The 25,785-nt window shown below is 36.9% G+C and overlaps 2 protein-coding genes across 2 annotated transcripts; both read right to left on the minus strand.

The window, feature by feature from the left end:
- Nucleotides 1-336: 336 nt before the first annotated feature.
- LOC131649455 (G-type lectin S-receptor-like serine/threonine-protein kinase At4g27290) lies at nt 337-2,033 on the minus strand. The gene has a single exon (XM_058919216.1). It carries the CDS (start codon nt 1,900-1,902, stop codon nt 1,015-1,017), a length of 888 nt encoding a protein of 295 aa, XP_058775199.1. The 5' UTR covers nt 1,903-2,033; the 3' UTR covers nt 337-1,014.
- A 19,611-nt stretch (nt 2,034-21,644) lies between these two features.
- On the minus strand, nt 21,645-22,128 carry LOC131648659 (uncharacterized). The gene is made up of 2 exons (XM_058918395.1): nt 21,830-22,128; nt 21,645-21,750 (listed from the first exon to the last, which is right to left on the minus strand). Exons 1-2 carry the CDS (start codon nt 22,126-22,128, stop codon nt 21,645-21,647), a joined length of 405 nt encoding a protein of 134 aa, XP_058774378.1.
- Between the last annotated feature and the right edge of the window lie 3,657 nt (nt 22,129-25,785).

A 25,785-nucleotide genomic window follows, 5' to 3' on the forward strand; every position in this document is an offset into this window, starting at 1 on the left:
ACCAGTGACCCAGTACCCTCACCGGTTTGATGTCCGGTCCGGTTTTTAAAACACTGGATGATGAATTGGATGTTGTGGAATAAATGTATACTACTTGGTAATGAATGATGTTAATATGTTGTGAAGTGGTGAATCATGTATAACTCTATTCTCATATACTTGTTATCATACGCTTCTTTATATAGTTATGATATCTCACCCCTTATGTTTGAATGTTACCCCTATGTTGGTAACATGCAGGTAATCAGGATTGAAGGATAATTACCTTCAAGTAGTTCAAGTCGGTGTCGTCGCTCTGAAAAGTAACACTAGAGGGGGGATGAACGCTATTTTCTTTATTGTCAAATTTCAAGTAATTGTTGAAGTTTTATAATTATTGATGTTGACTATTGTCGAACCATGTTACTCTTGACTTCTATTTGAATTATAATTGATTTTCGATGCGTTATAAAGGATGTTTTTGAAGACTATATTGTTTTGAATGGTTCATACGTTTATATGTGTTATGTATCTGTTATCATTATGAGCAATTGTTTTTATTACGAAGAAAATGTGACATCCTGATTTTGATGGATTGTTTTTAATGATGATTTTTATACTCTGATTTTATTAATATTCGACGGGGTAAATTGGGGTGCTACATATAAAGCCCATCTTCTTAAAAGAGATTAAGTCAGGCATCATAGAAGCTAACATGTATGCCAATATTTTTGTAATCACCTTGAACTTGAAGTTTGCCATAGTTATTGGCACGAATTGCCTCAAGGAATTAGCCCCATTAACTGTAGGCAAAAGGGATAGGATATTGGCATTGAAGTTAGGCAACAACCAACTTGTTTTGAAAAATTCCAAAGTTTCTAACTCCACATCTTTATGAATAATATACCAAAAAAGTTTGAAAGAAAAATGCTCCTTAACCGTCAGGCCAGGCGCTCCATCCTTGTTCAAAGCAAACACCACATTTTTGATCTCCAAAGATAAGGAAGAATAGTCAACATAACATTGGATCCCTCATCAGTGATGGACTGGGAGAGTTTTATAGTATCTACTGCTATGGAAAATTTTGGAGAAGGTATAAATATGCATAAAGCAATGTGTTTGATTTATCATCATTCTTGTAATTACAGAATCATTCTCCATGGTATAACTATAATACATCTCATCCTTATTAGACACAAATTTGTAAGCATAAATGTTGTTAGGCTTTTGATCTGGTACACCACTGAAGTGCAATCCATTCCACGGTACAATTCTTACAAACTTCTTTGTTCCTTTCATAAGATATTGTTCAGGGTAATTATAAAGTAATGAACCCCAATATAAGTCTCCTGGCGACGGATCATCAGGACTTTTCCAAGACGTCATTCTCTTCTCTGTACGAGTTCTAAGATTCCAACCCAACTTCATCCCCGGAAGTATTGTATCACAAGGGTAATCAAAACTCTGCCACAAATAGGCTTCTCTCGTTGTGTCCTTCTCGTTTCTTACCACAAGATTCCCTGAATCCAGAAGTTGCGCAACTGGATTCAGGGAACCTTGTTGAGACGTTGTATACCATACTACTTTGTCATTTTGTTTGAGGACGAGGTTGCCAGTGTTGTTTAGTGTTAGAATCCCGGAGGTTCCGGAGGAGGAACCGTTGATGGGTTCGACACCATTTGCAACCCAAACAATTGTTTTCTTGGGGATATTCTTGTACCAGATTCCTAAGTATGTTTTGTTGGAACCCAAAGGACTGAAGAAACCAAGTACAAATTTGTCACCTTGTGAAACCAAGGTCATGCCATCAGTGATGGACTGGGAGAGTTTTATAGTATCTACTGCTATGGAAAATTTTGGAGAAGGTATAAATATGCATAAAGCAATGAAAACTATGGAGTTAAGAATACCAATGATGTCCATTGAATAGAGCTAAATGATTGTGCTGCAGCAGATGCAAATATGACTTTGAAATACAAAATGTCCATGTTACACCTTATTAAAAACATTAAGATATAATGTATGTTTAATATTAGTATAGGGTGTAATTTTTCTTTTCTGTTCTTGACTATAAACAGAAGTGGGACAGTGATGATAGTTATATTGTATTAACACTTGCAATGCAAATCTTTTTAAATGCTTGCATTCAATCAAAACGTGCTAACTATATATCTTTGACTTTTACTAATGTAGTTTGAATGGAAATCAATGATTTCTGTGTTGGTATATTTTAATTCATGTTTGTTTTGTTCAATTTATAAGAGGCAAACCAAGAGGATGAGAGGAAAGAAAAGTACCTCCTTTACAATTTTACTTTCAATTAGTTTTTTAACAAGTGATGGATAGAGATCTTATTTTGGTGTATGTAATTTGTAAAGATTCATCCATATTATAATCAATTTCTACAAAATTTATGCAATGGAATTGAAATTTCTTTTAAAGTGTGGAAGAAGCTCCATGTTCCTTATAGAAAAATAAATAAATAGTGTTCTAATGGTTTCTCGATGACAAATTATCTATAGGAGGTGTATAGATCCCCAATTAAAAATACTTGGTAAGAATTCTGTTTTAAAATTGTTTGTTATGGATAGCAGAAAGCGCCCGGATCAATTCGTCTAATCTGAACCGTTATCGGAAAACTCGGATATGTGTTAAAACCACTAAGAGTTGCAATGATAAATAAAAGCAATTGAATCAGTATATTTTAACAATCAACACAATAAGTTTGAATTTGATTACACCATCAATGTGTTTCCAATGAAATATAAGGAAAAAATAATAAGAATCAAATTGTCAAACACTTGAGATGCAATCAATGTTGATCAGATTTTTCTTAAGGTATTGTTGATTTGAAACACAATTAGAATCGTGTGTACTATAATTTCTTTCACCAAAACAGTTTTGAAATGATAACAAATATATTCAATCATTTCGATTCCACGATCAACAAGTTTAACAAATGCAATTGAAAGTAAATGATAGGGATATAGAGAGAGAGGACACAAGGATTTGTTTAGGAAGTTCACCAATTCGTCCTCGCTATGGCTACGTCTATCCCCAATTCCAAAGGAATTGAGATAATCAATCTTACTTTGCAAAAATGTTTTACAAGAGAAATGTAGCAATCCGACCCTACAACCCCTATGTTTGTTGTTGATACTAACTCTTTCTCTTCCCTTGATCTTGAGCATGATCAAGTAACCCAATAATACCAATTGATCCTCCGGTTACCGCTACTTCTTCGGCATAACCACTTTTTTTCGAAGCTTTCTCTCGGTTGAATCCAATTGCGGATTATCGTGACCCAAGACTCCCAAACAATCATCTGATTATCGCTACTCCTTCAATAGAACCACCTTCTTCGAAGCTTTCACTCGGCTGAATCTGAATTGCGAAGTCTTGTGGAAAACCCCCAAATCAACACCTTGATCTTGGAGGAGAAACCCTAACTGGTTTTTTCCAATGAAACCACCAAAGATTCTCTGTTAGAGGACGAGAACTTATCTAGAGGTGGGTGAATATATCCCAAGTTAAAAATTCACTTTTAAAAACTGCTTTAGAAACGTGCAAAAACTACGGTAAGTGAAAGTGAGATCATACATCAAACAAAGTCGTCTAATCTGAACTGATTATTGAAATCTCGGATATGCATAAGAAACCAAATGGAATGCGAAGACAATGATAAAAACACAATACAATATTTTATCAATAAACCATTTTACTATGATCACAATGATAACCTATTTCCAATCAAATCAATTAATACACAAATCACAAATATCCAAATTATCAAACACTTGGTGTACACTCTGATATTTCAGATTTTCCTTTTGACTTTGTTGGTATGAAAACTCAATTTCAATTCTAAGAATTATAATTTAATAAACAAATCTATTTCAACTTTGACACAAAGGATTTTTATACGTATCAATACACAATCAATGAATTTAACAATTTGCGAGTAAACATAAAATAGATAAGTAAAGATATATCTATATATATATAGAGAGAGAGAGGGGACACGGTTTGTTTGGGTAGTTCACCAATCATCCTCGCTATGGCTACATCTGCCCTTAATTCCAAAGGAATTGAGATAATCAATCTTGCTATGCAAAATCTATTTGACAAGAGAAATGTAGAAATCCAACCCTATAAACCCTATGTTTGATGTTGATCCTATCACTTCTTTCTCCTTGATCTGAGTCTGATCAAGACACCCAACAATACCAATAACATTCACCGCGCTAACCCTTTGCAAGAAAACAGCATTCTTCAAGGCTTTCACTCTGTCATATTCAAAATGTGAATGGTTTTCACCCAAGATTTCTAATCGATTCACCGTCTCATGCTACTCCTTTGCAAGAACCTCCCGTTATTCAAAGTTGTCACTCGATCGAATTTGAATTTAAAAAATCTTGTCAAAAGCCCCAAATCAATAACATGATCTTGGAGGATAAACCCTCAAAATTTTTCCAATGAAACCCCCAAAGATTCTCAACCCAATTTATCTGGTACACAAGCCTAAATTGTTTCATAAGAGATTAGAGAAAGAGAAAGAGCAAAACAATTTCTCCACATCCTCCTCTTCCAAAAAAACACAACGGACAAACCACATTATTAGCACCTACAATAATTCCTTGCTTGGCCAATTCCATCCTTGTTGGCAACTTGTTAATAAATAACCTCCAACCAAAAATAAGGATTTTGCTAGGAGCATTAGATTTCCATAAAAAAGCTAAACCTTTTGCTTTAGATGTTCCAAAATAGGAACCGAAAAAAAAGCTTCACTAATACTCTTGTAGCAAATTTTAACCGAAAACCCATCTTTATGCCTCCACCAAACAAAACGATCTTCTTCATGAGGCTTAGGCTTCACCCCGTGCAAAAGAAAAAATAAATATTCCAATAACAAAGCATCGTCACAACTCAAGACCACCCTATTGAAACCAATGTTCCATACCCAGGAATTGTTGACCCAAACCCCCGCCTCTCTAACTTTAAGATGAGTTAAATCACAAAACCGATATAAAGAAGGGAATAAGACATAAAAAAAGGAGGATCTGAACCAATGATGTCTCCAAAAATTTAATAATTTCCCAGTTTCAAGCTTAGAAAAGATGGATGAAGAAAACCAATTAATATGGGAAGTACTATCCACATGTTCCCAAATAGCACGAAAATGTCGCTTTAGGAGATTCTTGGTTCCCAAAGGCATTTTCAAATGGACTCCTAAGAGCAACCTTTGTTTCACTCACACACAAGGACCCAATGAAAATTGGGTACCTATTTTCCTTGTTTAAATTTGTAGGTGGAATGTCTTGAGCCATCCGAGAGAAGATGGGTTCTAGATAGCGGATGCTCAAGACATATGACGGGTGACTTATCTTTATTCTATGACTTTGTGGCTAAGAAGAAAGGATTTGTGACCTATGGTGATAACAACAAAGGAGGAATACTCGGTAAAGGTAGTGTAGGTAATCCCTCTTTTACTACTATCTCTAACGTCCTTCTAGTTGAGGGCCTTAAACACAATCTTATTAGCATCAATCAATTATGCGACAAAGGATACTCAGTATCATTTTCTAAAGAAATTGCATAATTCGAAATGATGATAAGAAAGATGATCTGTTCAAAGGCCTGAGGGTAAATAATGTATACATGCTTGATCTAAATGACGTATCCTTAATTGAAGCAAAATGTCTAGCAACTATGAGTGAAGACTCGTGGCTTTGGCATAGACGTTTAGCTCACGTCAACTTTGATTTGCTTAATAAAATCGTCTCAAAAGACTTAGTGTCCGGCCTACCTAAAATAAAGTTTTCCAAAGATCACTTATGTGATGCATGCCAAATGGGGAAGCAAACGGGGATCTCTTTTAAATCTAAAAACATTGTTTCAACTACAAGACCTCTTGAACTTCTCCATATGGATCTCTTTGGACCATCTAGAATAAAAAGTCTAGGTGGAAACTATTATGGGTATGTCATAGTTGATGACTTCTCTAGATATTGTTGGACGATTTTCTTAGCAAATAAAAGTGACACCTTCTCCGCATTTGAGAAATTTTCCAAGTTAATTCAAAATAAATTAAACACTAACATAGTATCCATCCGAAGTGATCATGGAGGTGAGTTTGAAAACCATCTCTTTGAAGAGTTTTGTGGCAATCATGGCATTAATCATAATTTCTCCGCACCATGAACTCCCCAACAAAATGGAGTTGTGGAACGTAAAAATCGTGTGTTGGAAGAACTTGGGAGAACTATGATTAATGAACATGAGCTTCCAAAATATTTTTGGGCCGATGCCATTAATACGGCTTGTTATGTTCTGAATAGGATCCTGATACGACCTATTCTAAACAAAACACCGTATGAACTCTTGAAAGGGAGAAAACCGAACATTTCTCACCTTCATGTATTTGGATGTAAGTGCTTTGTTCTAAACAATGGAAAGGAAAATCTTGGCAAGTTTGATGCAAAAGCGGATGAGGGTATCTTTCTAGGATACGCTCAATCTAGTAAAGCTTATAGAGTATACAACAAAAGGTTACATATTGTTGAAGAGTCCGTACATGTCTCTTTTGATGAGTCTTGTCCAAAAGTTGTCGGAAAAGGTAGTGTTCTTAATGGTGCAGGTGTCTCAACTGAGAGTTTACTTAATGATCCGGATGCCGAGCTTGAGAAAGATAAAGAATCCCTCTTACCCGAGAATAATGAAGAGGAAGTGGATCAAACACCTAAAGAAAAAGTAGAAGATCAACCAAGCGAGAAGAGTGATCTTCCTCTTGCATGGAAATCTTCTAAGGACCATCCTATGGAGAACATTCTAGGAGACATATCAAAAGGGGTGACAACACGGTCAAGGATAAGTAACTTTTGTTTTTATTATTCTTTCCTCTCTCCAATTGAGACAAAAAACTCAAAAGATGCATTAGTCGATGAGCATTGGTATTTAGCTATGCAAGAAGAGCTAAACCAATTTAAGAGAAATGAGGTTTGGGACCTTGTCCCTCCTCCGCGAGACCATCGAGTAATTGGCACTAAATGGGTGTTTAGGAACAAACTAGACGAAAACGGTATCATCACTCGCAACAAGGCCTGTCTTGTTGCTCAAGGGTATAGCCAAGAGGAAGGGATCGACTATGAGGAGACCTATGCTCCGGTCGCCCGACTTGAGGCAATACGCTTGTTAATTGCATTTGCATGTTCACAAAACTTTAAGCTTTATCAAATGGATGTTAAGAGTGCATTTCTAAATGGGTTTATTAATGAAGAGGTTTATGTATCTCAACCTCCCGGATTTGAAAACATTGATTATCCTGATTATGTTTACAAACTTAAGCGTGCCTTGTATGGTTTAAAACAAGCTCCTAGAGCTTGGTACGAGCGGCTTAGCAATTTTCTAATTAATCAAGGTTTCTCAAGAGGGAAAGTTGATACCACCCTATTCATTAAGAGACATGAAAAGCATTCAATATTAGTTCAAGTGTATGTGGATGATATTTTCTTTGGTTCTACTAACATGACTCTTGTAAAGGAGTTTTCTAAGCTTATGCAGAGAGAATTTGAAATGAGCATGATGGGTGAACTAAACTACTTCCTTGGACTTCAAATAAAGCAACTAAAAGAAGGAACGTTTGTGAGTCAAACCAAGTATTGTCAAGAACTCATCAAACGGTTTGATATGGCAAAGTCCAAGGCCATTGACACTCTTATGCCTACCGCGGTAAATCTTGATCGGGATGAACATGGTAAGCCGGTTGATGTAAAAAGGTATAGAGGTATGATTGGTTCCCTACTTTACCTTACCGCTTCCCGTCCCGATATTATGTTTAGTGTGTGCATGTGTGCAAGATATCAATCATGTCCCAAGGAGTCTCACTTAAAAGCCGTTAAGCGCATACTTAGGTATCTTGTAGGTACAACTAAGCATGGCTTATGGTTCTCCAAAGGTAGTGATTGCTCTTTGGTTGGATTTTCCGATTCCGACTTTGCCGGGTGCAAATTGGATAGGAAAAGCACTAGTGGAACATGTCACTTCTTTTCAAATTCCTTGGTTAGTTGGCATAGCAAGAAACAAGTGTCCGTTGCTTTGTCAACCGCCGAGGCGGAATATGTGGCGGCTGGTAATTGTTGTGCTCAAATACTTTGGCTCAAACAATAATTACTTGACTTCAATGTCAAGCTTGATCATATTCCTATCTTTTGTGATAACACAAGTGCTATAAATCTAACCAAAAATCCGGTCTTACACTCTCGCACTAAACACATAGAAATTCGACATCATTTCCTTAGGGATCATGTTGAGAAGGGTGATGTAGTGTTTGAGCATGTTGATAGCAAAAATCAACTTGCCGACATCTTTACCAAACCACTAGCTACCGAGCCCTTCTTTCACATCCCTAGGGAACTTGGCGTCCTTGATATATCGGATAGGTTGCAACTATGAGTAGTTGCATATTCTTTATTTATTATTATTATCTATGCTCTCACTAATTTTTAAGTGTTCATTGAAAGATTTGTGAGGGCTTGTTTCTTCTCTCTCCTGTGTAAAGGTAATATCGTTTCAACCTTAGATTCACTTCATGCTAATATATCACTATGGTAAAGTTGATATTTGTTCATCAATATGCTTATTCTTTGCAAGATTTGGTCATAACATGCATACATTCATTGCATACAGCCAAATTTTGACTTATTCAAAAATAATTTTTAAAAATTTAAGGCTAATACGTCGACGCACTCACTGCATAGGTCGACGCATCGTTCGGAGAATTTCAAAATTAGGTTACATTTAAAACGGGGAACACAAAGAAAATTCATTTCTTCTTTCTTCTCCTTGCGCCGACCCCCCTCACACAACCCCTAAGCACCACTCATCTTCTCCCTCTCACTCATCCATGGCTTCCCACAAATCACTAAGAAAGAGAGCAAGCAGAGAAGACTCTTCCTCTCAACAACAACCAAAAATAGAGGATGCTTTGTCTCTTATTCCTGATGCTCTTGTGGAATCCTACTCTTCCCATTTCAGAAACAGAAAAGTCATCAAACAATTCATGCTGTTCACAGGAACTCTACGAAGACTTCATCTTCAACAGGTAATGAAACTACTTGAATTTCAAAATTTGGGTACTTTTCTTGAACTAAACCATGAGTACAATGAGGATTTGGTAAGGGTTTTCTACAATGGTATGCAACGACACTTCCAAGGCAGTTCCTTCAACTTTCAGATGGGTACAACCACATACGCCATCACCGACAACACTTGGAGGCAATTAGGTCTATTTCCACTCCGTGAGAATGCCGTCACGGTAACTGATACCAACGTGTTGACCCAATTTGACTATAATGTTGCTCTAAACAACATGTTGAGGCGACCTCATGCTGATCATATAGTTCAAAGCAACTTGTTCCCTCGATCCGCTACTACAGGTCTCTTAAACATTGTTGATAGAATTCTACAATGGATTGTGGCACGAATCATCCGACCTAAACAAGGTAGAGATTCTCGTGTTGACCAACAAGAAGTGTACTTGGTTTGGTTGATCAAGAGCAGAATTCCGGTAAATTGGCCCCATTTTATTGTGAAGCGTATGTTTGAATTAAAGGAATCAGGTAGAGGCACCGCTATTGGATATGCATCTCTCATCCAATGGGTACTTAATAAAGTCAATATTCCATCTCAACGGCTTCCCAAGAAGAGCATCTCAATTGACCAAGAATTCACAAAGAAGACACTGAATATGACGGGCTTCTTCTACAATCGCGCCACGGGTGCCTATGGAGCTGTCCTACGAGGAAACAATCCGGACCTCAATAGAGAAGATGAGGATGAAATGAACATCGATGAAGAGGAAGATATTGAAGGTGAAAATGAAGATGAAGATGTGGGTGCTGAAACTGCCGGCTCCAACATTACACAGTTGATGGAGGCTATGCGTCTTCAACAAATTGAAAATCAAACTTTGATGAATGAGCGCCTAACTACTCTGACCACTCGTGTCACTAAGCAAGGTGCTCAATTTACAGCCTACTCAACACTTCAAGAGCAACGATACAAGACGCTCTATGGTATGTTGGATGCACATAGAAACCAAATCTCCTCCTTCACAAGTGCCTTCATGCAACACTACCCATTTCCACCAGTTCATTCGGCTCAACCACCACCACCGGCTCAAGAAGGAGATGATGATGCAAATGCCTAGTGTTCTCTTTTAATTTTTTTGCATTCACAATTTTACATATTGTCATGAACATTTTTTTGTATTTTGTGACTTCATTTTATCTTATGCTGAACTAAATTCTACCGTACTTCGTGTTTGTGTAAGGATTTGAATTGAGCTATGTGCTCATGATGCGTTTAGCTATTTATGTTATGTTGCCGTTTATTTTATCATTAAGCATTGTTTTATGTGAATGATTGCTTTATGATTATGATTGCAAAAGGGCTTAGTAATGATCAAGATTGAGTTATGTTATTCCGCCATATATGTATAATATTACCTGTCTCATTTTGATGTTGTCAAAGGGGGAGAAAACTGAGTGAATCAACAAGCAATGGAAAACAAACGCACCAAGAAAGGGGGAGCATACAGAAAGGGGGAGTATGCATGTCGGACAAGCAACACCTCGACAAAGATTCACAAATTTTTCCATCATCAAAAAGGGGGAGTATGTGAGGGCAAGGTGTTGTTTTCATGCTGTCAAAATATTGTGAATCAAACACAACTTAAGTGGAATCACAGAAATCGAGCACATGCAGCCAAGACAAGCACTTTTGGCCACAAAACATTAATAGGTCGACTCACACATATCATAGGTCGACCTATTGCAAGCCCTTTGTGAAGAAATTCAGGTGAAGGCTGAATGCGTCGACGCATTACCTTCTTAGGTCGACGCATTGCTATTTTGAGGAACTCACAGGAATGCGCACGCCGACCCTTCAGGTCGACGCATCAAGGTTTGGTGACTCAAGTATAAAAACATTATGCGTCGACGCTTTGATGGTTTAGGTCGACACATGGCATTCTGAGGGAGTCACGGGAATGCGCATGCCGACCCTTCAGGTCGACGCAAGTGTCACAAATTGCTCTTTTTCAGGTGCTATACACTCAATAGGTCGACCTATGCAGAGAGCAGGTCGACTTGTCGCTAATAAACCTTGTTTTCTGTTGTTTTCAAGTTGGCTTATACATTGTGGGTGTTATAAATACTCATGTGATCATTCTCAAGCAATTTAACAAGAAACGTGAAAGATAGACTCAGCTTCTTCTCATCTTCAACCTTTCTCTTATTGATCGAGAATCACACATAATCATCTTTCTCGATCGAAGTAAGGAACGTGTGTTGATAAGGTTCGACGGTAGATATTTGTCTTGTTCGATATTCGACGGTAGACATTCATCTTGTTCGAGTGAAGAGTGTTGAGGGTGTTTCTTGTATAAAACCTTAGGGTTTTCCCTTCTTCATCAAAGATTTTGTTCGAAGGTTTTTGACGATCAATTCGCTTTGGTAATCAATTCAGCCATGCATAAGGGATTGAGGGATTGAAGATTCGCTCAACAAACTTGCTACAACCGGAGGATTGAGAAAGGAACGATCGGGATCTTGATCGTGAAGATCTTAGACATTGACTTGATTCAAATTGAATCAAGGGGAGGATCGAATTGTATTCAATTTTACTGCATGTGTGTAGTTGGTGATTGGTACTTTCTATCCTTGTTAAACATTTTGCAATCTAATAAAACTTTCCTAATTTCATTTGAAATTAGGGGCAGACGTACTCCTGCGAGGACGATAGAGGAACTGCCTAAACAAATATCGTGTTCCTTATCGCTTTTACTTTATCGTATTTCCATTTGTTTTCGTTTATTTCCATTGTTGAACAAAAACTAAGGTAAGGTAAAATATCGATCACCAAGGGTTCAATAAAATTACTCAATCAAATTTTTGTTCAAATTTTAGTGAAAATGTTCATTGTGAGTAATATACCATATAGCGTGTAATTGATACAACTGAGATATTCGTTAAAACGTAATTCATTACTTGACATTTTCATCCGTTCGGTTTAGTGCACATATCCGGTCCCCGATAACATAATCGCTCTTAGACGATTAAGTGATTCAGGGAAGTCACGTTTCAAAAAGCTAAAATTTTCTTAAGTCGGAAAAAGGTGGTCTATTCACCCCCCTCTAGACCATTCCTATCGTCTATCAGTGCTGGGCTTCAACAGGGGAAGCCAAAAAAGAGTTTTTGTTTGTGACAATTTCTTTATCCACCTCCTTGCCTTCTTGACAACCCCCAACGAAATTCCATAAATGCCCCTATAATACGAAGATGCATCTCCGAAGACGTAAAAAAGGATTATTTCAGAGTTGCATCTCTGAAATCAATTTTTTTTGAAAAAAAAGGTATTTTCGGAGATGCATCTTCGAAAACACAAAAATAATGATTTCGGAGATGCATCTCCGAAAACCCCTGCGTTTTTCTGTTAATTCAAAACAGCTTCCCCCTTTTTTCATTTTACCCAAAACACAAATTTTTCAACACAACACCCATTACTTCCAACTACTACACAAACGAAATTTGCTCTACAACTCATTCCAACTATTGACAAGCATTCAAAGTCTCATTCAACATCAACTCCAATCATCAACAAATTGTAAGTTCTCTTATTTTGATTTCTAGGTTGTTTATGTTGTTAGGGCACTTATAAATTAGCAAAATGTTATAGGGTTAGGTTATTGTATGTCAATGAGTGTGTTTAGGTAGGAAAAAAAATGTATTTTGAAGCATTTAGGGCAAGAAGTGGCTTTCTGCAGAAATGGAGTCTCGTAGGTGTTTTCGGATGTGCATTTTCGAAATCACCTCTGACCAGTTTCGGAGATGCACTTCCGAAATGTAGTCTGAATTGTTTTTTTATTTTCTTAATGGTTTCGCCGTCCTACCGGTTTCAATTTTTTCAGGAAAATGTCAGGAAACCAGGCACGACTTAGACAGTGTAGGGAGACCCAGATGGCATCGGCTCGACACGAGTGTGCTGCACAGTTAGTAGCGACATAGGGACGGGGTCGAGTTCGATTACCCGTCCAAATGAATGAGGCGCCTGCAGGTTCCTCATCTAAATCGAGGAGTCGACTGGCTCAGGCGTCTTCTTCCCGTGAGGATAAGGTACGTGAGGATGATGAGGCGGTGGAAGTTGAGGAGGAGGAGATACCTGATGTTAACCCTGATCACGGAGAGGATGATACGGAGGAGGAGGGCTACCCGGGAAGGCCTACAGACACATCTGTGTTGATTTACTACCATGACCACGTCGCCCGACGTGTTTGGGACGGAGAGGTAGTTTTTTTAATTACAGTTTATAATTTAACAGTTTTTTATTTAGGTTTTTATTACACTTTATCCTAATGGTCTAACTAACAATGTTTTTTGTTTTTGTTGTGACAGGAACGGGAGACCATAAAATTCGTGAACCATGCGCAGAAAATATTTGATCTGTTTAAACCACGGGATCAGTGGTTTAATGACGTTCTAGTTGGGAGCGGACTGGTGGGTTATGCATGACCGGATATAGTACCATTAGCCATGGCATCCATGGGGCTTTTGTCGAACGATGGCACAAGGAGACGTCTTCTTTCCACTTTCCTGTTAGGGAGTTGACGATCACTTTACATAATGTGGTCTGTCTGCTCCACCTGCCGATAAGAGGGAGGTTACTGGACCATTCTCGGATAAGAGGGTTAAGGCCATAGAATAGATGGTGGACTATCTGGGTATGAACCAAAACATGACAGATTATGAATGCAAAGCGATGAGTGGGGCACATATCCGATTCTCCAGCTTGAAAGAGCTTTATGAGAACCACTTGGTGGCGGCGCTGGAGTCCGAGCAAGAGGGTGACAGGCTTTTTACTGAGTATCATGGTGGTTGAGCTCTGCGGTGTTGGTTCATGTTCTTGGTAGGCACTGCACTCTTTATGGACAAAAGTGCAACCTACACCGATATGACTTATCTCCGGTACTTTATTGATCTGACTATAGTTCACGAGTGGAACTAGGGGCCGCCATTCTGGTATGCATATACCAGAAGCTGAATGAAGCCTCCAACTTGAGGACCAGAGAGTTGACTGGATCTTGCACACTCCTTACGGTATGTTTCTTTTTAATTACTTCACACTTAATTATGGTTCATATTTTTTTTAACATATTACCGTGTTTGTGTTTCAGGGCTGAATCATCTCATGCTTCCACCGCATACACGGCTTCGACATTGATACTGTATACGATGACGCCATGCCCAAGGCCACAAGATACGTCCTCCAAAGCGGGAATAACAAGGTGAGCCTATATCGCGTGTACCTTGACCGCACTATTCACAATGACATCCATTGGACACCCTTCACTAATTACGGTAATATTGTCCCATTCGACTGCATCGCATTATATTATGGATGGTTGGCATGTGGGACCAACACCATGGTCAGGTATCTGCTGGAGTGGTGCATGAGGCAGTTTGGACGTGTGCTGATTATACCAAGGTCTCCGTTTGAGGCTGCCCCCGACACCGTTACTCGAGTGAGCCTCACTGCTATATTTGAGGATTGGGCGCATCATTTGGTGCCTGAGGAGTATCGACGTCTGGTGGCCACCCAGAGCTAGCACTGTGTTGATGGTTATGTGACATGGTTTTATCGTGTGTCACACCCTATGATGACACCCAATGCTCCCGGAGATCCACCTAGGCCAGGACATGAGGAGATCTTGGAGAACCAGTAGGCCGAGGATGACTATGCCATTGATCTCCTGCCGATATGCCAGCGGATACAGATGCTTGGGCAGGCTGCATTAGACAGAAGTATCATTGAGCAGGGCGGTCCAGAGGCAGTTGCCATTATGGAGAGGATGATCAGTGACGCGGCCGGTGCGACGGCGTATAAGAGGCAGAGGAGGTCCTAGGGAGTTAGGATTAGGCATACTCAGTAGTAGTTGCCTATTTATGTTTTATTCATGACATTTTGTTAGGTTGTAATATTTTTACATTTTTGCCTTATCTGAACAACTACCATTGATTAATATAGCCGTATTTAGTATAGTTTACGTGTTATCTGATTCTATTTTGCAATTTTGTCGATTAATGTAAAATATGAGATTATTCATTGTTTTGTAAAGAAAAAGAAAAACTTAGAGCATATTTCGGAGATGCATCTCCGAAACTAGTCAAAGGGTGTTTTCGGAGATGCATCTCCGAAATAATTGAAAATGTGAAAATGGGTGTTTTCGGAGATGCATGTTATGGGGGTCTATAAAGAAATTGTCTTGTTCGTCACTCTTAACTCAGCCAAAAAAAGATAGTATTGGACCTTTGAAGGGGGTGCAGCATAATAATTGAAGTTTAATGGGATTTTTTTAGCATTTTTAGGGTTTTCTTGGTGACTATTCACCTTTATTTTCTCAATTCTCTCTCTTTGTACGCTCTCACCCTTCTCTCTCATCATAACAAAATGAAAACAATACGCTAGAGTTAAACCGCACAGGGCGGAGGCGATGAATCTTGACGGTGGCGCTCAAGAACAACACGATAGTGCCACTGTCCGTTTTCCAGGAACATGAAATCAAATGTTAATCCCCTTCGGCTACTTCCCCTCTTTCCAAATTTCTAACTCATTTATTCAGGTTCCAAACCCAATCCCCTAAATCTAAAAAAGGAACGAGTAAACCCAATGTAAAAAAAATTCTAAATCCAGTCATAAAGGAACCCTAGTTGAGGGCACATCCTGTGATGATCTTGTCCAAAACCCTAATCCACATGATGGGTACAAACATATGAGGGTGCTTCTTGATCCATGAATCACAAAGGAAATTTATTGTTCAAACCCTTGAGGAGAAGGCCCCAATAGCCTAACTTATAGTGCAAGTAATTGAGGAAGTCCGTTGGGGAAAATCAAGCTCAACATGTTGACGAAAAGATACTCATGATAGTCATGGGGTCAATCCTTATTTCACATGACCTCAGTTGAAGTAAACTTGCCAAAACCCATTCATAGGGAAGTAAACCCTAATCCATGATCCTTGGAACCTTTGATGAATAATGGCCTTTTATGATGATGCAAGATAGATCCAATATGACCATGATCCAAAACCCCAATTCCCTTGATTCATGCTCAAAGGGAATCCCAGTTGAATCAAGCTTGCAAAGTGTAATAGCTCCTAACCATAAGAAACCCTAGTTTGTTCGATGATCCTTGATCTCATGCTCTTGGGATTTTATTTGATGAATTAATGCAAAGTTATGCCAATGACCTAATGGAAAGGTAATGCATATGAGGATAATGAGATGCATAAGTCAGATCACTTGATAAAAAGTAGGACAAATTTGGGGTATGACAATCACCTTTAGAGCTTTGTAGAAAAAGAAGAAAAAGATGGGCATGTTGGATAAAACCGAATTTAAAATAACCACCCTACCTCCAATAGACAAGAATCTGTTGTGCCACAACGTCAACCTTCTTTTAAATTTGGAAACAATCAGAGCCCAAGATTCTTTTATTTTTCTGGAGTTGATGCCTATTGGAAAACCAAGAAACACAAATGGTATCGAACCAAAATCACAAGACAAGAAAGAAATGGTCGCCTGCAAAAAATCAGAATCAAGATTAAGACCAAATAATTTGTTTAATGGTGCAAAGATTCTTCCAAGATATCCCTCTCCAATCAAGATAGTGTCGTCTGCAAATTGTAAAAATTCAAAGTGAGTAAAATCATTAAAGTGAAATTCTTCAAATTTCCCAAAGAGACTGCTTGATGCATTAATCTGACAAAACCTTCCGCCACTAAAAGAAAAATAAAAAGAGAAACAAAGTCTCCTTGCCTTAATCCTCTAGTCGATTATTTTGAAATCCATCGTAGAGGTAACCATCATTGACGAAATACATTCATAGAGATCAACATTATTTATTGTCTTTTATTTTTATCTCTTTAATCTTTTATATAGATTTTATTTTTTTTAGGCTTTCGCACCGGTTTCCGACCTACATAGTAGATCGACTAATCCGGCTCGTGCTACGGAGGCATGTACACTGGCCAAACGTTGTTTCTGCCAGGAATCGAACTCGGTATTCCCCGAATATCGTCCTTTGCAAAGACTCATCTTTTATATAAATTTTTTTTGGCTTTATACTACCGAATTAGTCCGATTCGGGGGTGAGTTCTAGCATTAAGTGGTTCCATCCCCTCAAAATCGCAGTTGCTAACACTAATTTACCTCCTGATAGCTTATCAATTTATAAACTAACTAAACCTTAAAAAATAAAATAAAAATAAAATAATTGGTAATAATGTCGACAGTCAACATTTTTGGTTAGTTTAATTAATAATGGAAACTTCTACCATTTGCTCTTTGTATACCATAGTTTCCTTTACTTTTTGGATATAGAGACCTTTATGTAACTGGTTTAACTCATAAATCATAATAGCTTGCAGTACCTAATCATCATCCAGCCCACACATTTTCATTATATTAATCAATAATAAGACTAGTTCGATCAAATATAAAAATAATATTACTAGTCAATTTCAATGCATAATTATTAATCCATTATATTAAAAAAAAAACCACCAGCATAATTATTAATTGATAATATTAAAAAAACCACAAAAAACTATTAAAAGAGTCAAATAGTTTGAACAATAGCCTGGTCAAACTAGAAATATTCTAGAATAAAAGATTTGTGGCTAAAATATAATCAAACCTGTAACAGTGAAATTATGAATGAAATAAGGATGAAAATCAATTTATTTCAATAGTTTTAAGATAAAAATATCCATCAATCAAATTGTTGAATCACTAGGTTAGAATTAAAAGCACGTAGTGTTCATATTATATAATTAGGTTGACACGAAATTATAACAATTTCAGAACGACTTCTTCTCTTTTAATAACAAGAGAAAGATATCATTAGTGTGAAATAATATCGTAGAAGAAATACGAATCGTTTGAGTAAAACTGCTGAAACTAACGTGTTTGGTTAGGTATTAGTCTTTAAAACCCAATTTTTAACATTTCAATTGGGCTTAGTCTTTAACACCTCCTCTTTACTATTCTTCATAAACCAATTTAGGCCCAATAAGTTAAATAATCCAAAATAACCAATACATCACTTTTAATAATATTCCATCGAGATAATAATCCATTTGCCGACATAATCACTTATTCACCAAAATATACTTCTCAACCGATAATTTCCGAAAATAAAATAATAATATTTAATTAAATAAATAATTAAATAATCTGGGCGTTACATCATCCACCACCTCCACCAGGCACAGATGATCAGGAGCGTCTCCAGATGATCGATGTTATTATGGATAATCTCATGGGTTAGGTAAACCCAGATGGTGAGGTTTTTACAAGATTATCTCGGCTAGTACGCATAGCCCGTGGGGGCTATTTAGATATTTTATTTAATAGATGTATATTTTATATATTTTGTGACTTAGACTACTTCTTCAAGTACTTTTAAAGCATATTCTTTTGGCGATTACATGTTTCGATTCAAAGATGATCATAACAAAAGACAGTACAACAATCATAAATTAAAAATTACTAAACAAAAAAAAACTAGGTACCACTAGATGATTTTGGACGTTTCAACATCTTGATTATTTCATCAACAGATCTTGAAATCTGCACATCAAACTCGATTGAACCCTTAGTTATCCTACATCGAAATGATTTCCCAATGGCCGTCACATCTTCATCAGTCTTCAACTCAATCAGGTTGTATTTCACCCTCCCATTTCTATCAATCATATCTTCACGAAACTCGATCTTTATCACCCTTCTGTTATCGGTATCAGGCGGCAATTCATTCAACTTATGTGTCAAGTTGGCGAGAGATAAGGCGCCATCCAGAAGCTTGAACTCAACAGGAGGATTGTTTATGTTGAAATACACTTCTGTCTTAATCAGAAATTGAGGAAGAGACATTTTGTGAGATGTATTTATCTATAACATATGACCCTATTTATACAACTTTGAATTCATAACATTACAAAATTGTCAGCAAAATCTTGATCATTAAAAAAATTTGACTTAATACACTACTGGAAATTTCACCTTTGAACTAAATTTCAAAAACAAAATTTGTAGATTTTGAAATTTTCAGAAAAAATGGTAACTTACCAAAATTTTCAAATGAACTACAGGAAATTCTGTTGATACCGAAAATTTTCATCATGGTGCTGGAAATTTTTTTCAAAAATGTTGTTCTTTTTTTGAGAAGGGGTATTTTTGGTATTAAAAAAAAGGGGGGTGTCAAGTATAATTTTGGGGGTGGTATGTTAAATGCTCCTTATTTAAGCATTGATGCCTAAGATGGAAGGTCTTTATTTGTAACAAAGCCTTTCATGCTTATTATCCATTAGTTCTTGAAAATATAGATATATGGACACGAGGAATCTACATGTCACCCTCTGAGTTATATTTGACACTCCCCCTTTTATGGTGTTTTGTCGTAAATAACCTTACTAAAATATCGGAATTTTCGAAAATCACATGTGAATACCAGAAATTTAAAAAAACCACTCTAATTTACTTAAAATTTTTGTGTTACCGGAAATTTCAAATTTCTTGTACTGAAAATTTCAAATTTTTGTGATAATATACCGTAATTTTTGAAATTTCCAGGATATACTAAAACTTCTCGAAAATTTCTAAATTTCCAGTATTAAACCAGAAAGTTATTTTTTCAATTTTTTTCCTTGATTTTTATCGAATAACTAAGCCGGTAAAATAGCTACCCGAATTAATATATACATATAATAATTATCATACATACAAGAATACAAAATAAACTAGGATGATTTCGTAACTTCGTCTTCCCAATGATTAAAGCGACCCGCATATGCTGATTCTCATGCTTTTGCATCATCAGTAATATTTTGTCTCCGACGGTCAGTGACGGGAGGAAATGGGCAATCGGGTTTCAACTTTACCTAAACCCAAAGATTGTCATTGACAAAACCAGTAGCAATGATTTTAAGTCTGCTCGTATACATAGGTGGAGTTAAAGCAAAAGGGAAAATGTGATGTTCAGTCTCTTGGAAAGGGAGACAAAAACGAAACTGTATCTAGAAGCAATAGGATAACCCATATTAGTAATCGTCATCCATTTATCCCTACCCTTCATACCCAATTGGTGTACTCGTAACGCATTCTTAACTGTAGAAATAATGTCATCGAACAACTTGGAAAACAATTGAGAGTGTTGATGAACCGAGCATTTAACTATGTCTGAATCAAGGGCCATGACTCTTCGCCACATCTAAGTATAGCTAAAATTGAAAGGAAACCACAATTTCCATCTTCACCAACATCAATAACGTCATCGATTTATGGATGTAAGAAAGTAGGAAACTGTGACAAGTAGAGATGTCTTGAAGATTTGGTTGACGGTTGGCTACCAATCCGCGTAAATGGTTGGCTTGTTGTTGGTTTTGTGCATGATGTCTTTATAGTCTGACTCCCTTACGATCCCTTTACGTACTCTCACTGGCTAGGATCACGATGCTCATCACTCTAGACTATGTATGCTCTTCTTAACACCCCTCTTTGGCTTGTACTTCATCGGCGGCGGATACATAAAATTTGTGAATGGATGTATTAGTTCCTGAACCTTTTTCTTCGACACCCTCTGGCCTACAATATCTAATGAGCTGAAATATGTCTTCAAGTCTTCACACTCTGCTTCTAAATATCACTTTGTACTGCTCTCATCATGACTGGTCTCGAACTTGCAATGTGCAATTTCGTTCAAAATTTATGAATCGACTCTAAAGAAACAGGATTGCCTAGTATTTGGAAAGTGGCAAGCTGACACGCACCCGGTAATCCTTGTGTTGTTCTAACGAAGCAACCACATCTTTCTTGGATAAAACAAACAAACTTCACGCTTTCTAGTTCCTTTCCAATGAGTTCTATACAATATCTTAAGATAAAACAGTGCAACCTGGAATAGAAATGAGTGTTACACCGATGCTCAATGTTGACAATACTTTTCTAGAATAACACTATGATTGAACGTAGTTATAAATTCAACACAGTGTTCACAACATCCCAACTTCGGCTAAATCTCCTGGATTGCAATCAACATGTTTTTTAGTATCCAATGAGCAGAATTCACCCTAAAAAACATAAATAAAAATATATGTTAACTTATGATTATCTCTAGCTGTAATAACATGAAATTGTCATGTTTCGTGTACTTGTTTAATGTTGTGTTCCCTAAACGACTGACTCTGCTGGTCCAAGCAGAAACGGACCTTTCCTTATAAGGTGTCAACCATGTTTCATTCACATATTAAGCAAATAAAGGAATATCATCACAAACAGTCTCAAAGTGCTTGACGTGTTCGACAAACTCAACTTCTATATTTGAATACATGATGTTGTTCCATAGATCCATGTCATATTCTTGTATTTCTGATTTGACGTACTCTTTACATTTCATGCTTACGTTTTTTGAAATATGGAACGAACACAACAAATGTGTTACATTTAGGAATACAGATTCCATGGCATTCATCAATGCAAGTTCTCATCTGTCACCATAACCTTCGATAGAAATTTTTCTGAAGAGAATAACTCTTTGAGCCTTTCCAGTGTTCATGTGAAATTCTTCTCCCTTTCGTGTTCCAAATACGCAAAGGCAACTAAAAATGTCAACTTCGTTGACGTAACACCAACAATATCAAGTAGTGATATTTGGTACCTACATGATGAAAATGCATATAATCAAATTCAAGCTAACATCTAAACAGATATCAGGATGAGCACTAAAATATTCTTACCTATTTGTCTTGTATGTGCAATCAAAAATCAACACCAAATGAAACATATTCAGCAACTTCACATAATCAAGATGTTTCCAAAAGATATCAGCTACAACATCTGACTTGTCCCTATTTCTAGTCCAACACATGTATTTCTCTTTATGAATAAGGCTCAACAAAATCTGCATTTCTGTCAATGCATCTCTCTTGCATGTTCTGTATGTAGTTGTAGTTGTAGTTGTATACACCTGAGTAACACTAGTGAGGTTTTCTGGATCTTTATCTTTTAAAGCACCAAGTATGTCTTTTTGAGCCATATTCATTCACAAATTTTCTCTCACGATCTTTTAGACTATCCAATATGTCATGGCGGGTGCAGTTACCGTGAATAGATAAAAATCTATGCACCATGCATAGATTATTATGGACCCTTGGATCAAATTCTAGACATCAATTGTTATTGCTCAATACTCAATACTCACCACTCAATACTCAATACTTAATACTGGATTAAAAACATGATCCAATGGCTTATGTAGGCTTATGCATGGTGCATAAGTAAATCCTTATGCATATTAGCCAAAGCCTGTCATGGCCTTCCAAATTCTTGGATAGTTTATGATTGTGCATCCCGCATCTAACCACCATTTTCCAACCGATACCACTTGGAGCAGATCTCAGCCTAAACAAACATTTAACTTTCTTATTATAAATGTCTTATAAGGAATTAGTGCTTTCGGAGAATTTATTCCTTCTTTTGTAATTTTCTCCTCTCTCACAATCCATAATCAATTTATCCTTCCTCCCTGGTATTCCATTAGCAGCATCTGAACGAATAATGACAACAATAATGCCATGTTGTTTACCAGTAGCTTGTGTCCATGCTAAAACTTCATATGGAAATTTAAATAATTGTCTATTACAACACATAAATATTAAACTATCACTTTCATAAATACGTGAAAACAATTCAAAACTGCCTTAGTTGAATATGAAACATAGGTATGTGTGGTGAAAAACTCCGTAAAATCTGTATAGAAATCCGTCGAAGAAACTGTCGGCTCTGGACCACACAATTAAAGAATAGGATCTGCAGACATACCGGAAATATCAAGCAATTTCAAAATTTTTGGTATACCGAAAATTCCAAAATTTTCAATAGATTTTGTGGCAAACCAAAAATTTAAAATATTCCAATAAGTTACTCTCGTTTTCTCTTTCGGCACCGGAAATTTCAAAGTAATTCACTATCGAAAATTTGTAAAATACAAATAATTACCGGTAAAAAATTAATTTTATGTACAAAAATACAGGGGTTGCCATATATAATTTTAAGAGTGACATCTTGAATCCTCTATAAACCCCTATCAAGAAGCCCGCTCCTCCTTTTATGCCACAATTGTTTCTAGGCCCAATCGAACCCCTTTTGAGAAGATTTTACTAGTACCCATACAACTGCATCTCCCACCAATACATTTTTTTCAATATTCCACTTTATCTCTTTTCCAGTTTATCTTTCAAAATTTTTAGTTTTTTTCAATTTTTACCTCAATCCAATACTACGCGAGAGAACAGAGTAGACCAGAATGTAAAAATACTGCATTTATTAGGTAAAGAATATCATTCTTGGAATAAATATCATTTTATGAAAAACACACACCATATTTTTTTTGATAAATGTGATATATATTCATAGTTGTAATGCCGTAAATTTTCAAATCTGGATGCTGAGTTTACCATAAAATACGACATGAAATCATGCAAATATACGAGGTATGCCTAAAATGCAGTATAAACTCATAAAAATCTCCGTAATTTATGGGTTTATACCGCATATGTCTCAAACTGCAGAAAATTTTAGAACGTAGTGATTGTTTTGCTTTATTTACTTTAAGGATTATATTGTCTTTTTTACCAAATATATGGGTAAGAAGAGGACAATTTTTTATTTTGTACAATGTTTGATGGACAGTAGAAGGAACAAATAAAATAAATTTAAATTTATTAAAATATTCATTATAAATGTAAATATCAATAACAATGAGAGGATATATTTTCAATAGAAAATAAAAGGGTATTTTCATAATTATTAATATGAGAGAAAGAGAGGGAGAATGCATTTTTAGTAGAAAATAAAAGGGTATTTGTGAGGGCAATGAAATGTTTCAATGATGTCAAAACGTGTCCTTCTAGTTTGGAAGTGACTCTAGTCAATAGGACAAAGAAGGAAGCATGAAGGTATGTGAGGGAAAGGAACAGTCTCAATGATGTCAAAACGTGCACTTCGAGTTTGGAAGTAACCTTGATCGACAATACAAAGACGAAAGCATGAAGAATCTCAAAATTGGCATTTTTGGTTGTTTGAGATGTATAGGTCGACCTACACAGGGTTCAGGTCGACTCATAGGTCTAAGACATGGCAATTTTGGAAGTTGGAATTTTTCAGGTCGACCTATAGCTCCTTCAAGTCGACGCATGGAACTTTGAGTGATCCACGAGTTTGCTCAGGTCGACCCTTAGGTCGACTCATCCTGGAATTCATGTTGGGGCAGCATGTGTCGACGCATGGCCCTGTTTAGGTCGACGCATGGAACATTGAATGAGTCACGGGTGTGTTCAGGTCGACCCTTAGGTCGACTTAAAGCTTGTTCAGGTCGACGCATGGATTGTTCAGGTCGACGCATGTCAAGTCCTTTCTGCTGCAGCCACGGGTTTGCTCAGGTCAACCCTCTCAGTTGCTCAGGTCGACCTGTCGCTGTGAAAAGATGGTTTTTATTGTTTCCTTATTGCTTTAGCTTTGGATAACATATAAAAGGTTCATTGGTTATTTCATTTGGTACTACAAGAAAAGTGAAATAGATACACAAGGTTCTTATCATCTTCGACCTCTCATTCATCCATTGACAACTACACATAATAATTTTTGTCAATCAAGGTGAAGAGCGTATGTTGATAACGCCCGACGGTAGATTGAGGTTTTGTTCGGGTTAAGAAATTGTGGGTTTTTCTTGAATAAAATCTGAGGGTTTTGTCCTCCAAGATCATTGGGATTTGGGGTTTTTTGACGATTCTTCGCTTCATCAATATTTAGCCGTGCTTAAGGGATTGAGGAATCAGGGGTTCGCTCAACAAGGTAGCAACAATCGGAGGATAGAGAAGGAAGAATCAAGGTCATGATCTTGGGATTAAATTAGACGAGCAGAGGGTTTGAGAATCGAATTGGATTCTCAACAAGGTAGCTACAACCTGAGGTTTATCAAAGATTCGTGGCACACTTGGTTCAAGTCGAATCAAGGGGAGAGAAGAATAGTATATCAATTTTTTTGCAATTGTAGTGGGTTGTTGGTAACATTTCCTTTCTTGTAAACACTTTGCAATTCAATACCATATATCCTAATTCTAAGTTTAGAATTAGGGGCAGGCGTACCCTACGCGAGGACAACAAGGGGAACTGCCTAAACAAATTGTGTGTTGTTTTTCTATATTGCACTTTATTTTCATTCAGCATAATTTGTGTTTTGTGTGCTGTTAGAAGTTGATGAAATTTCGTACACCAAGTGTTTGACAAAATTACAAAAGCACAAATTATTGTCGTTATTTCTAAACTGTTCATTGGAAGTAATTAACACTAAAGTGGCACAAGTAAGCACATTGATACATCAAAAGCATTAATTCAAATTTCATTATTTTCTCGGTTTAGCATACCCGGTTTTCCAATAACAGATCGTTCTTAGATGAGTTAATATCCCAGGCGCTTTCGTTTGAAATTTAAAAAGCGCTTAAAGTAAACAAAGGATTTATTCACCCCCTCTTCTAGATCTGTCACATCGTCTAACAAGTGGTATCACGAGCGCCAGTTTATCTAGTGCTTCGCATATAACTTTTTAGAAGATGGAGAACGATCCAAAAAGGGCATACAATAGAGCGTCTGTTTTCACCGGTGAAAACTATAGTTATTGGAAAGATTGTATGTG

The sequence above is a fragment of the Vicia villosa genome, linkage group LG2, assembly GCF_029867415.1.
Source record: "Vicia villosa cultivar HV-30 ecotype Madison, WI linkage group LG2, Vvil1.0, whole genome shotgun sequence".
NCBI lineage: Eukaryota > Viridiplantae > Streptophyta > Magnoliopsida > Fabales > Fabaceae > Vicia > Vicia villosa.

What these genes read in the sequence shown, in the direction of transcription:
- LOC131649455 (XM_058919216.1), bottom strand. Translation starts at nt 1,902, where the DNA reads ATGGACATCATTGGTATTCTTAACTCCATAGTTTTCATTGCTTTATGC.
- LOC131648659 (XM_058918395.1), bottom strand. Translation starts at nt 22,128, where the DNA reads ATGGCTCAAAAAGACATACTTGGTGCTTTAAAAGATAAAGATCCAGAA. An exon ending in TGCACATACAAGACAAATAG is followed by an intron (nt 21,751 to 21,829) that starts GTAAGAATATTT and finishes TTCATCATGTAG; the next exon opens with GTACCAAATATCACTACTTG.